Raw genomic sequence first — 14,064 nt, 5'->3', positions numbered from 1 at the left:
GGAACTTTATATAGTTTGAGTTTTAGGTAATTTAGTTTATATGGGCCTCTATCATTAGGACCAAGTGATACTCTTTTCAAAGAGTACGTGTCACATAACAGCCAAGTTTGAAGCAGTGAATTAAGGTGGGTAAAAGTGGAGCTTCTGGGATCAAACGGAGCTGTTTTACATCACAGCTCCACCAGTGCCTGGTTCTGTGACCCTGAGAAAATTCTAGCATTTCTTTCCTCCTCTCTAAATGGGGATGGTATCTTCCTCTTAAAGTCATAGTCAGAATTGAGGAGCTAACCATGATAAATACTTTGCACATTGCATGACATATGATAAGGGTTAGGTAAATTCAGTTGTAATTATTCTTGCTATTATTATTATTACAAAGGAGCTGGATACAGCTGGGAATTTTTGTGTGACCATGGGAAATTTGCTTCTCTCATTAGGAGCTCATTTTTTTTCCGTCTAAGATAGTGAAGGTACTAAGAAGACTACTATTGCCTTGTGGACAAAAGATAGACACTTTTTAGGTCTGATTTTGTTAATGTCTGTTTCAAATCTCATTTTGTTTTACCTTCACCTTGATGTTTTCTCATTATTCAGGCCTTATTCTGTCCATCAAAATGACTTGTTCAGATGTAATATTCCTTTAGATTCTTCTAGGTAACAGCTCACTTAATAAGCAATTTCATGAACATGTGTTCTAGATAACCAGTAACGATAGGTTTGGTATAATGGTTTAATGTGTTACCATTTTAAGATAGTATTTCTAAAAGCCAAAAGGATTCTTCCGGTGAGATTTAAAAAAAAAAACCAAACACCTGTGTTTCTCAAGTTTTCTACCAAAGCCCGGAGGGTTTAGAGAACATGCCCATAGTTTACCTTTCCAATCTTGCTCCTATCATTAAATGTCTTTGATTTGCCATATTTTATGTTAATATTCATTTAAACTTTGCATTAGTGCTAAAATTATATGCCAGTTTTTATTTAACTTCCTACAAAACTGATGCTTCAAGATGTATGCCATGTGTATCTGGTGGCATGGAGTGCCCCTTCTAACCTAGCTTACAGCAGCAAGATAGCTAAAGTTCTAAAGGGAGAACTTACCTGAGCACGTCTGTAAGGGAGACGTTTTTGACTGTGATCAAGGCATTTGTAGAAGGTGACTTGTATAACTTTGAAGGAATTTGCAATTGCCATGAATTAAAACCTGACACAGTTATCACTGACCATCACATTTGAAACAACTCTTTTCCTTTTTCCCTTAGGACTCATATGCAAGCTTTACAATCCAAAATGTCTCCAAATTATTATAATTTAAATTTCATTCCTTTGGTTCACCTTAGAAAATTTGGACTTGTGGAAATATGCTTTCTTTCCTTTAAGAGCAGTGGCTTTCTCAGACTATCTTTTGATCTTTGTCTGCAGTTTCAGGCTGGCATGGTAAAAGGACAACTAGGAGACCCACAATCTGATAGCTATTTGGCCTCCAGCAAGTCATTTCTTCAAACTTGATTTTCTTTACATAAAACATTTTATGATTATGATGATCTCCCAAATGAGAGACTTGTGGTTAAATATTCCTCCCTAGTAGCCAGTACTTTCCTGTCTGTACTACTTGTTGCATTTGCAATCATTTTATTTGCTATCTGTATTTTCTGTAAAACTGTAACCTTGCTAGGCCATGTCTGTTTTCCTTACAACTGTGCCAAGTGCCTTTTACACTGCTTGACATACAATATTCATTCATTTATTCCAAAAATATCTTTTTAATGCCTACTAAGTGGTAGGAACTTTTTTTAGACACTGGAAAAATAGTAGAAGTATGTTAGGAATGACCTCCAATGTCATGGAGTTTATTACTAATATTTTGTGTGTGTGTGTGTGTGTGGTGTGAATTACTAGGGACTGAACCCAGGGCTTTGCCCAGTCTAGGCAACCACTTTAAAACTGAGCTAATATCCCCAGCCCCTCATGGAATTGAAAATTTTTTATTGTAGTGCTTGAAATCAAACCCAGGCTCTCACTTATGCTGTGCACTGATCTGTATTCCCAGTCTGGTTTAGATTAATGCAGTCCTGTTCTTTCTTTCTTTCTTTCTTTCTTTCTTTCTTTCTTTCTTTCTTTCTTTCTTTCTTTCTTTCTTTCTTTCTTTCTTTCTTTCTTTCTTTCTTTCTTTCTTTCTTTCTTTCTTTCTTTCTTTCTTTCTTTCTTTCTTTCTTTCTTTCTTTCTTTCTTTCTTTCTTTTCTTTCTTTCTTTCTTTCTTTCTTTTTTTGAGGGATTTCTTTTATTTGTTTGTTTGTTTATTTTTTCCTTTATTGTTGTGCTGGGGGGGTACATTGTGGCATTTACAGAAGTTCTTACAATGTGTCAAATATATCATACTTGAATTCGCCTCCTCCACAGCTCTCGTTTATTGTCCTCTCAGTCCTGCTTTAATAGAACTTTCTGTGACAGTGGGAATATTCTTTATTAACCACATGTGATTATTGAATGGAATGTGGCTGGTGTGAATAAGGAACTGAATTTTTAGCTAAGTTTAGTTAATTAAAATTACTACATATATTCAATGACTACTAGATCAGTAATACCATTCTATAGGATTAAGAGGTTAGAGATAAAAGTAGGTAAACACATAAAGTAATTTCACTTAATGATTTGAACTGAAAAGGGAGAAAACAGGTGATGAAATGTAACTTGGGAAGTACTTTAGGTAGGGTATGTCTAATTGAGTAGGCATTAATCAATAAGTACAAAATGAACAAATTATGAAATTATGTATTTTTAAGTTTGCTACTTGGTACATTAGGAATGTTTATTTATTGATCTAGTGCATTTCTTTTGGAAAACAAACTCCAAACCCTCATGTTTCTATCATTTTATTAATTATAAATTTTTTTTCTAGCCCTGAGTTGTCATCTCCAGTTCCTGTTGGTGATACCTCAACATTGGGAGGTACGCTTTTGTGGTTTTCACTTTTTTAAAGTTATTTATGGCTTAGGACAATCTTACAAGCAAGTACAATTTTTCAGCTCACATTTTTAAAATATCAGGGTTTTCTTATGTATTGTTCAACAGTCTTGAAAAACAGCAAATTTTTTTCACTTGGTATTATGTTGTGATTATTAAAAATACTTAAGTTTAATACAAAGCAGACCATGGCTTAACAGAAAAGTCTGACATAATGAATTATTTTAATTAATTATTTTACCCTATAACCACCTTTTTAGCTCCACTATTTGTCAAATCCTGTAATTTCCCAGAGTAAGGATTTTTCTGATCACATTCTGAAATACAGTTTAACAGAGTCCTTTTACCTGGGTATTTCCTGTAACTTAGTAGTGGTACTTTATTGTTATTTTTCACAGTGCTGGGAATGGAACACAAGGCCTTGTGCCTGCTATGCAAGCACTATACTACTGGGCTACACCCCAGCCCATGTTCTTTATTTTTAGTTTAAAAATATAAGCTTCATTTTATAAATTCCAACATGCACTAAAATAGAATAGTGTGATGTGATCCAGTTTCAATGATTATCAAATGATGGCCATTCTCTCACTCTCTGGTAGAGTTACACCTCTCGGTCTCTGTTCCATTACTAGATAGCTCCTTAAGGATAGAAATTTTCTCTTTGTATGTCCAACATCTAACACAGAGCCTAGCATATGGTGGGTACACAAAAAGTGCTTATTGAATGAGTTGTAATTATTTCTTGTTCTGGGAAGATGCTGTGCAAATGTGTCTACAGTTAAAATGAACTGAATTTCCAGTATAGAAAAGCATGGTGTTGGAAGTCAGCTCTTTATTTCTCAGTATGAATTCTGACTTGCTCGGGGAACAATTTCATACTTGTGTTTTTATTTTTCTGCTTAGGTGCTGCTTTTAGTGTACCATATCCAGGGATAGCCTCCTACGAAGATGCTTCAGAGAGCAGTTTGGAGAGGCCAGAGGACAGTGTGAGTCATGCTGTTTTGCTACTTAGTTTCTAAGGTGGAGGGAGGACAGGAGTTAAGTGGGAGTTTATACTCTATTGCTGGAACACACAGGATTTCACAGGGTTCCATGCTATGAAAATATCACAGATTCTGAAATCAGTACATTAAAAAAAAAGTCTGACATTCTTTGAAGAGCCAAATAAACCTGTCATGCTGGCAAGTTTTTGGTGAGAAAGGATGTCAAATTGTAACTGAATGATTTGTGGCCTGGGGAACTCTTATTGTGATAAGGCTACCCTTTAATAGGCTTATGTATTCTATCCCTTAATAGATCAGATATTAGCCTTCTCTTCTTTAAAAGGAAGGGATATAGATTTTATGTAGTTTAAAATTCAAAGAGTATCATGCTTCATAAATGTACCATTATTTTTTCCTTTTTTATTGTGTTGGGTGGGGGGTACATTGTGGCATTTACACAGGTACTTACACTGTATCAAATATATCATACATGAATTCACCCCTTCCACCATTCTCCTTTATATCTCCCTCCCTCCGTTCCTGGAATACTTTGAGCAGGTATCATTTTTCTATTTACAAAAATGTGTACACAGTATGTGCACAATATTCACCCTCTTATCCCTTTTTCCCCCATCACCTCCTCCTCCCACTGGTACCAACAACCACCCCCCCATCCCTGGGCAGGACCTGTTCTCTGATTTTGTAGAAGAAAAAAGAAAGAAAAAGAAAACACATTTTTGCTTGTTTAAGATAGCTGCACAGGGAGTTTCCTTGTGACATTTCCATGTGTGTATGAATTGGCTTATCTTCTATATTTTTCTTCATCCTACCTTAGTACCTTTCTTATGGTGGTTTCAACTGGCTTATAAATTCTATATTCATTTTTGTATAGAGAGTACATCAACCATATCCACCTTCTTAATTTCCTTCTTTTACTCTACCCCTCTCATATGTGTATCCCCTTAGTGTGACCTGTTTTTCACATTTGTATTAGGTCTCATATTCTATATAAGAGAAAACATGAAGTTTTTGGCCTTCTGAACCTGGCTAACTTCACTTAAGATGATGTTCTCCAGTAACATCCATTTACCTGCAAATGACAAAATTTCATTCTTTTTTGTGGCTGAATAAAATCCCATTGTATATAAATACCACATTTTCTTAATCCATTCATCAGTAGTAGGACATTTTGACTTTTCCATAGCTTAGCTATTGTGAATAATGCTGCAATAAACCTGGGTGAATGCACCGTTATTAATAGGAACCTGTCTTCTAAACACTAAATCCTACAGCTGAATATCTATTATAAAAAATTACAGATTACCTTACAAAATATACATTGTGCAGGCATTTAGAAGCATTTTAGAAATTTTGTTAACTTCTGAATTTTAAGAGTATATATACTTTATATTTTAAGAGTGTATGTATATGTGGTTTTTGTAGGTATAATTTTTCAATTAACATATATACATCTTTCTGGGTTCTAGTATGATCTATCAATACATGTAGATAATGTACATTATTATAACTATCACCTCAAGCATTTATCATTTCTTTGTGTTGGGAATTCATTTAAAAGCTTCCTGTTGTGGCAGTGTAGTCAGAGGAGAAACCAAGCGACACTCGGAGGAGTGGAGAACTCAGATTTTATTTTTACGCCAGCGGGCTCAGACGTGTACCTGTGTCTGAGCCCTGAACAAAGGATTCACAAGGTATTTAAAAGGTAGTGTAGGGCATCAGGTTACAAAGATGTGCTCAGGTTATGGTGTCCTAACCAGTGAGTTAGATTGTTTAGGTTAATTGGGCTGGTAGTGAGCTAGGGACCTAGTGTTGTTTAGATAAGAACAGCAGGGGAGACCTGCTTTGGAAAATTTATTTACAAGTGGAGACAAAGAAAGGCAGGAATGGGTGCTTATCTCTGCATGGTGCCTTTCATCTCAGTCCTGAACTTTTGGATGGCTGTCTCACAGTTCTGTCGGAGGTTACAGCTTTTGGTTGATAGTTTACCGTGTTTTATGGCCCTGTTTCAAAGCTATCTTCCTCTTCACTCCCACTAGCTCTTTTGAAATATACAATTAGTTGTTGTCGTGCGGTACTATACAACATCAAATGTGATTCTGCATGATACCCACTAACCATCCGTCCTCTGTGGACCTGAACATTTTTGAGGCAAAAATGAACAGTTGTCCCAGAGAAGAAATGTGAACGAGTTGGGTTCAGATCCCAGTTGTTATTCGGAACTTTCCATAGCTCCATAGTATGTTTTCAAGTCAGATATTTTGATCTCCCAACTTTATTCTTTTTGTTCTAGATTTTTTTTTTCCTTATTTGGCATTTTTTTGGGTTCCATGTGATTTTTTTTTCTTTTTTTGTGAAGAAGTCATTGATATTTTGATGGGGATTATATTTAATCTGAGATTGCTTTGGGCAGTATAGACATTTTAACAATTCTAATTGTTCTAATCCATGAACATTGAATGTCTTATCTTTTTTTTCCTTCAGTGTTTTATAATTTTCATTGTAGAGTTCTTTCACTCCATTGATTAAATTTATTCCTAAGTATTTTAATTTTTGGTAGCTATTCCAAATGAGACCGCTTGTTGCGGGAAGAATGTCAGACAAACGAGAACAAGACTCAAACCCAGGTGGTTGGAGGAAAGAAAGATTTATTACGCTAGGGGTCCAGCACCTGGATCTCTCCAAAAATGGCACTGGCCCTGTAGCTCAGGACTGTGGGGTTTTTATGCCTCAGAATGCAGAAGCAAGCAAGCGGGAAGGACAAAAGTAGATGTGGCAGTTAGCCTCTCACTGGGAGGTTACAACATATCATACTAGCACAAGGTTACAACTTATTATCACACTAGCACAAGGTTACAGCATACCATATTAGCACATCTGTGAAACAGGGGCCTGGCCGGGGGAGGGAGCTTGCCTTCAGCTCTTTCCCCTGGGTTTCTTTATCAGCTTTTAAAATTTTTTCAGCAAGTTTAGTGTTAGTTTATAAAAATGCTACTCTCTCTGTGCTGATTTTGTATCTTGTAATTTCACTGAATTGGTGCATGAGTTCTAACAGTAATTTTGGTGGAATATTCAAGGTTATTTTTTTTTTTTCTAAATATAGAGGCATATCATCTGCAAACAGATAATTTGACTTACTTCTTTGAGAAGGCACCTTTGGGAGCTTTTCCTTTCTTTCTTTTGTGTAATCGCTGTGACAAAGCCTTGCAGTACTATGTTAAATAAAACTGCACCTTGCACTTTTATGTTATGGATATTTCTTCTTTCTTAAACCTCACAAATCAACCTCTACTAGCTTTTCTCCTTTAGCTTCCTCATCTCTCTTAGCTTTTCATAGAATTGAAGCAAGTTATGGTCTAGTTCTGGATAACACTTTGGCTGAAGGGAATTTTGTGGCTGGTTTGATCTAAATAAACCAGTAAAATTTTCTCCATATCAGAAATCAGACTGTTTTGCTTCTTTATAATTCATGTGTTTACTGGGCTAGCATTTTTAATTTCCTTCAAGAACTTTTACTTTGCATTCACACTTCAGCTAACTGGCACAAAAGGCCTTTCAGCCTAGCTTGTCTTTTGACATTCCTTTCTTACTGAGCTTAATTATTTCTGTTTATTTAAAAGGAGAGCAGCAGACTCTCCCTTTTATTTGGATGTTTAGAGCTCATTGTAGGATTTTTTCTTGGCATAATTTCAATATTGATATGTTTCAAGGGATAGGGAGGCCCAAAGAACAGGAGAGAGATGGTGAATGGCTGGATGGTGGAGCATCTGATATGAGCATGGCTTTTGATGCTCCCAAATTTTTGCAATAATATCAAGAATGCCTGTTCGTAGATCACTGTAACAGATACAATATCGATGAACAAGCTTGAAATATTTTGAGAATTATGAAAATGTAACACAGAGACATAAAAGGAGCACATGCTATTGGAAAAATGGGGCCCATATATTTGCTCAGTGCAGGGTTGCCACAAACTTTCTCTCTGTAACAAACATTATCTGCAGAGTGCAATAAAGCAAAATGATATGTGCCTATATTTCTGTTTATTTTGGTTTGGATTTGTTGTACTTCCTTAGTATGAAGTATTATCTGCAACAAATTCTGAGAAATTCTCAGCTGTTGCTTTTCATGATAAGATGTATGTCTAACCTCCTCATTTTGTTCCTGTGTCTCTTCCTTGCTTTAATAGCTTATTTGTTGAAATGAAACTCCATATTGCATTCAATCCTTTCATTTCACTAATTCTTCTTTGAGTCTGGACTAATAATTTTGTTCAAACTGTCTATTGAGTTTTTAGATTCCTTGCTTTGGTCTTTGATTTGAATTTTCAATACGTAAAGGCCTTCCACTTTGTCTCTTACCCCTTTTGTGGTATTTAATACTAAAATATAAATCATGAAGTAATAGTAAGATATTCATGGAAGCTGCCACCTTCAGTAGTGAGTTACCCCTTTGGATTCTTGTAATCTATCTTTTTCTGACATCTGGAGTTTGTTTTTACTTGTATTAAAAACAATAAAAATATTTATTCAATCTTTTAGGTGTTCTTCAGCAGTAAGATTACCCAAGATATTTATTTTATAATAATGCTAGGAATGGAAAACTCTCCAAATTTTAGTGATATGAAGTTTAATATGGAAAAACGCAGTCCCATGTAAAACTCTGCTATATATTTCTGTTAATAGCAACCTAAAAACTATGCCAGCTGAAAAATGATAATTTCTTCAAGGTTAGTGGCTGTGGAATCAAAAAACATGTCAAGACCAGGCATGCTGGTGCACGACCTTATGTAATCCCAGCTACAATGTCTTAATTAGTTAGACCCACTTATGGGTGCCATACTCTAAGGAAAACATTACTTCCTAAGTGTCAAGAGGAGAGGAACTAGTGAAAAGTCAGGAAAGACATGATAACTGCTCATGCATTTTTTGAAAAAGATCCCAGGGCTACAGTTTGTATTTGTGACCCAGGTCATAGAACTTGCCTCAATGGTGGAACTAACAGGGAGGTAATTTGGGTTTAATGTTAAGAATTTTCCAACTATGATAGCTTTTGGAAATGTGCTTCTTTCTTATCACAGCCATTTAAATTGATGGTGAACATTTGTCAGGGATATTGTAGGTAGAATTCAAGCATCAGTTAAGAAGGCAAATATGGTTGATTTACTTCCTATATTAGAATGAATATAGAATTTTTAAATCTGTTGAAATCACCACAAAAAAGGGACTAAGATTCATCCTTTCTAATCCCTGGTTTTCTTATGTATCAAAATGGAAAGAGTTGGAGTAAGTGAGCTCAAGTGTATCTTGTGTGCAGTAATTATCACTGTTGTGTTCCAGTGTTCGTAGAATTCCTTCGTTCCTTCTATGTTCATTAAATGGAGTTCTCCTTAAGAAACTGTTATTTTACTCTCACTTATTTAGTCTTTTATACATATCAGTATGGTCTTGTGGATATTATTTTATTCTTTGTATAATACAATTTTATTTTGAGCTCAAATTATTTCTCATTTGGCCACTGGAAGGTCTGTATTGTTTTCAGTGCTAAGGATTGAACTTAGAGCTTTGCATATGTTAGGCAAGTGCTCTATGGCTCTATCACTGAGCTACATCTCAGCCAAAACCTAGATCTTTGTTTTACAAAACACTACAAAAATTGTTGAATTTTTGCTTTTTTTGCAGTACTGGAGCTTGAACTCAGGGCCTTGTGCTTTCTAGGCAAGCATTATACAACTTGAACCATATCCCCAGCCCTTTTTTGCTTTTGTGATGTTCCAAATAGGTCTCTCATTTTTGCTCAGGGCCAACTTCAAACCTCCTTACCTGCTAGCCTCCCCATAACTGATATTACAGACATATACCACCAAGTCTGGCTTGGTGATTGAGATGGGTCTTGCTAGCTTTTTACCTGGGCTGGCTTTGAACTACGACCCTCCTAATCTCTGCTTCTGAGTAGCTGGGATTAGACATGAGCCACCATGCCTGGCCTTTAAATATGTTTTTTGATTCTACTAGTCACTAATCTTGAAGAAATTACATTTTTTGATCTAATGTAGTATCAAAAAAGAATATCCCCACTTACCTAAAAAAGTTATTAATGTATTTTTCCTTTTTGCAGTACATATCTGTCTGGCTAGATTTTCTTCATGTACATCAGTTAAAATAGCATATTACAATTAATTGAATACAGAAGTAAATATGAGAATTCAGTTATTTTGTGTTAAGCCAGATATTCAAGAATCTGCAAAACCATAAGCAAGGTCACTCTTCCCACTTTTTTATTTTGCAAAATGTTATTTTTACATGAAATGGATTTGTTATTGTTATTTTACATGAATTGATAAATATTTTTCAAGATTCTGTTTAGTTTTTTTGTTTGGTAAATATAGGTATAATACATTTAAACTAAACTCTGTAAGTTGCTCAATTATTTTTAGGAATTTTGGGGGATTCTTCACTCAGAGCTTTGCACTTGCTAGGTGGACACTTTAATGCTTGAGCCTCGGCCTTATTTTTAGGAACTTAAAGGACTCTAGGACTAAAAAGTTTTAAGAACTGCCCTCTCAGCCATTTTTAGGTGATAATTGCAGCAGAGCCAACTCAGTTTTTACTCACTTTGATGATTTTCTATGGAAAAATTTCTATCTTCCCCCAAACTAGTCAATTTGTGGTCAAAGGAATGTATAAATGCTCAGTAATTTTAATATTAGCCTACATATTAAAATCTCTTCAGTTTGTTCCTCAGTTAAGTGCTACATTAAAGAATCATCATCAGAAGTTGCCTTTGGCTCAGTGTCTGGAATTTTGTGGAGAATCTATAAATGTGTGTTGACTAAATGAATAAACTCTGATATTTATTGTTCTTTTCTAAAAAATCTAGATTAGCAATGAAATTGAGACTGTGATAGAAGAGCCCATGAGACCAGCAGCTGAGCAGATTGCAGAATTCATAATCCACCTTTTGGGGAAGCAATACAGAGAAGAGTTGCAGGACCCCTCCAGCTCCCACCACCAGAACCTTGTGAAAGAGTTTATTTCAGAGGTGGGTGGTTTTTTTGGTTTGTTTGTTTTGATAAGCAAGACAGTTTTCTGGGGGTGGAAGCATCTCATATTCACAACAGGTAGGTCTAGGATTCCAGCTGTCCATCTACTTAGTTCTTGAGGTGATGACTTAACCATCTCTGCAGAAGCTCTATGAAAAGTTCACAGAAAGACAGATAAATTCTTCCACAGAACCAAAATCTTGCCATCTGCTAACAAATGTGTGGCTCTTTCCAACTTATGCCACACAGCCAAGGAATAATGAGTTCTATGGCATGGTTTTGACTTGACAATATTTGGAAAAATAAGCATCTCTGAGCAACTATGTACAATGTGTTGTTTTTCTGGAAAGAACATTGGATTGAATTTCTTTACATTTCAACCTTAGTATTTTTTTTCTTAAGTTGAAAAATTTGTAGTTAACACACGGGTAATATATAATAACAAAGTTTAGAAGTGCTAAAGGGCATATAGTGAAAAATGAATTTCCCTCCTATCTCTCTGTTCCTTGGTAAGAGGTATTTTTTTAAAAAAGGGATTATTAAAAGAACCATGAATTAGATCATGCCATAACTTTACTTTCTGGAAAAATTCTGTGTAGGACTTGAACTTACGATTCTTCCAGTTAAACCACATATTAGTGCATTTTCTTCTACCTGTGCACTGAGTACACTGGACTCTCTTCCATTTGAAAATGACAGTGTGGAGTATATGATTTACATTAAAAGAGGGAAGAGAATTGCTATACATAATTAAAAATTTTTAAAGATTTATAGTTCAGGGACAATAACTAGGACAATGACTCTTAATCAATTTATTTTTGGTTGGTACAGCATATCTCCTGTGCAAAATGTAGTCCATCAGAAACATCATATAAAAATACAAAAGAGCACTAATTTATCCTCAGAGACTCTGGAGACACCCCAGGGTTTATAGAAATTTGTTTTATGTGGTATGAATGGTTGATGTAGTCTTGTCATTGTTAATATCTTGTATATGAATGGTTTTAATTGTACAGTTGAATTAATTTATTTTCAGACATCATCCTTTTTTTCCTGGAAGAGTTCAAAGTACACCAACGAATTGTATTATAAATTTTGGTGAAAGGTTGTCATTTATGATTCATGATTTAATTTTTAAAAAGAGGAAAGAAAATGGAAAAATATTTTTAAGCATATTTGAATCAACAATATAATGTGAAAAACCAAGACTCTTGCATATCTTTTTTGCATTGTGTCAATGAGATTACATATAGTTACAGATATATTACTATTACATGGTGCTGTTGCTGGGAAAAACCTTTCAATGTTATCTTCAGATTGTTGCAGTAAATATGAGACATGCAAACCTTTCTTTATAAAGAAAAGGACCTAAAAGTTGATTATAAATAATACTGCATTTCGAAAGTTTATTTGATTTTCATATTAGTATTCAAAGTCCTTTCAAACAGAAAAGGTGAGGTATGAATTTGAGGGGTTGATTTATGTATTGTAAACTTATTAAGGCAAAATATATAATGAGTTGTTTTGTTTCTCAGTGGTAGAATGTTTTGTTTCTCAACTTTCTCAATGATAGTTTGCAGTATTCCTTATTATGCTATAAGTTTATTTATTATGAAACAAATATGTATTTTATGTATTTTGCCACGCATAGGTTAACTCTGCCACAGAGTTTCCAGTACAACTAAAATAAAATTTTTATCTCTAGTGGAAAGAAAGCAAGAATGATTATGAAGTAACAAATCTTATAAAGGTATTCTTCCTATGTATTGCTACATTAACAAAAAGATTCTTCTAGTTAAAAATGGTCTATACCTGGCCTCCTTCTAGTGTGTCTTTGTTATTGTGTATTAAGGCATTGAATGCCTACCCATCTCTCTCTGTCTGATGACAGAGTACATCATTCCTTCTTGTTTATTTCTTTTCCATTCCCTCTTAGTTGCCAAGTTTGTCAATTCATTACCTTGGATTAATTTCCTTCCCCAGACACTGCATCCAGATGGGAAATAAAAATATGCATCTTTCAGCCAAACAGCATCATTGTAGCCACCAGACATGGGGAGTGTAGGCCAGACACTCATTTTCCTAACTGTGAGCCAAGTTACAAGGCTGTGTGGTATGTGGAAGAAATGTCAGCCAGGCCAGTGGTCACCTGGCATCAGATAGTGTCTTGACTTGTCTGTCTGGTCTTTCTACAATGGATTAAGGAACCTTTAATAAGTCTCAGTGTGGGTAAACAATTGCATGTAATGACTGCAAATTTACAGAAAGTCTAATAAATACTCTGAAAAACATCTCCAGCAGAGACTTTATGAGTTAGGTAGCTATTGGACTGAGATGACTTGAGGGTAATGAATGGTCTGGGTCCACCATGAAACACTACCTTCTCTGGCCTATCTCTGTACCACCTGCCCCCTCTTTGCATGCATAGCAGAGATAGGGGGTGTCTCTAAGAATCTTGTCACTGTAGTTACTGCCAACTGAAGGGGACCCTTCATCTCCTGAATTTCATGGCAGTTTGCTCCCTGAATATTGCCTCCTAGGTAATATTGGAAGATGCACAGGGAAAAAGAAAGCCTGTTTGGAGGGAATGAGGTTTGGGAGATATTACTCTTTTTTAGTGAGGAAAGGTAAGAGGATGAGGGGCCATGATAAACTTGGACAACACCAAGTAAGATGTCAGAGAAGGAAAGAGTGTGTGAGAAGGCTGGGAGAGTTGGTGCCAGAAAGCAGTCAAGGTATCAGTGTAGTACCTTGCACAGTACTTTTATGCAAGGACACAGCGCTTCTGCAGGCTGGTTTGCTCCCAGCAGCCAGAAGGATGAGCACCTTCATTTTACAGATGAAGTTCAGGAGTTTATACTGCAGAGTCCCCTGCAATTTAATTCAGAGAAAAAGTTGTAGTGAATTTCATCATTTCTTAAGTCTAAAACAAATCAGGAGTCAGTTGAAGGATGGATGAAAAGGCAATGTAATTCAATGGGACAGTTGAGGTTAAACAAATTCTGATTTTCTGACCAAGTGTGCAGTCTTGGCCAAATTAGCTGACATCTTAGCATCTC

General features: G+C 35.5%; 1 protein-coding gene across 4 annotated transcripts in view; it reads left to right on the top strand.

Annotated features, from left to right (window-relative positions):
• Nucleotides 1-14,064, top strand: part of Impg2 (interphotoreceptor matrix proteoglycan 2) — a 92,207-nt gene that overhangs the window by 33,024 nt on the left and 45,119 nt on the right. For all 4 annotated transcript variants that reach the window (XM_074073016.1, XM_074073014.1, XM_074073015.1 and 1 more), the window contains 3 exons: nt 2,898-2,947; nt 3,866-3,948; nt 10,843-11,004. In XM_074073016.1, coding sequence (XP_073929117.1) covers nt 2,898-2,947; nt 3,866-3,948; nt 10,843-11,004 — 295 coding nt within the window. The remainder of the gene's footprint in view (nt 1-2,897; nt 2,948-3,865; nt 3,949-10,842; nt 11,005-14,064) is intronic.

Source organism: Castor canadensis, chromosome 5, assembly GCF_047511655.1.
Source record: "Castor canadensis chromosome 5, mCasCan1.hap1v2, whole genome shotgun sequence".
Classification (NCBI taxonomy): domain Eukaryota; kingdom Metazoa; phylum Chordata; class Mammalia; order Rodentia; family Castoridae; genus Castor; species Castor canadensis.
The sequence above is the reverse complement of the archived record's forward strand: the minus strand, read 5'-3'. Positions and strand labels throughout refer to the sequence as shown.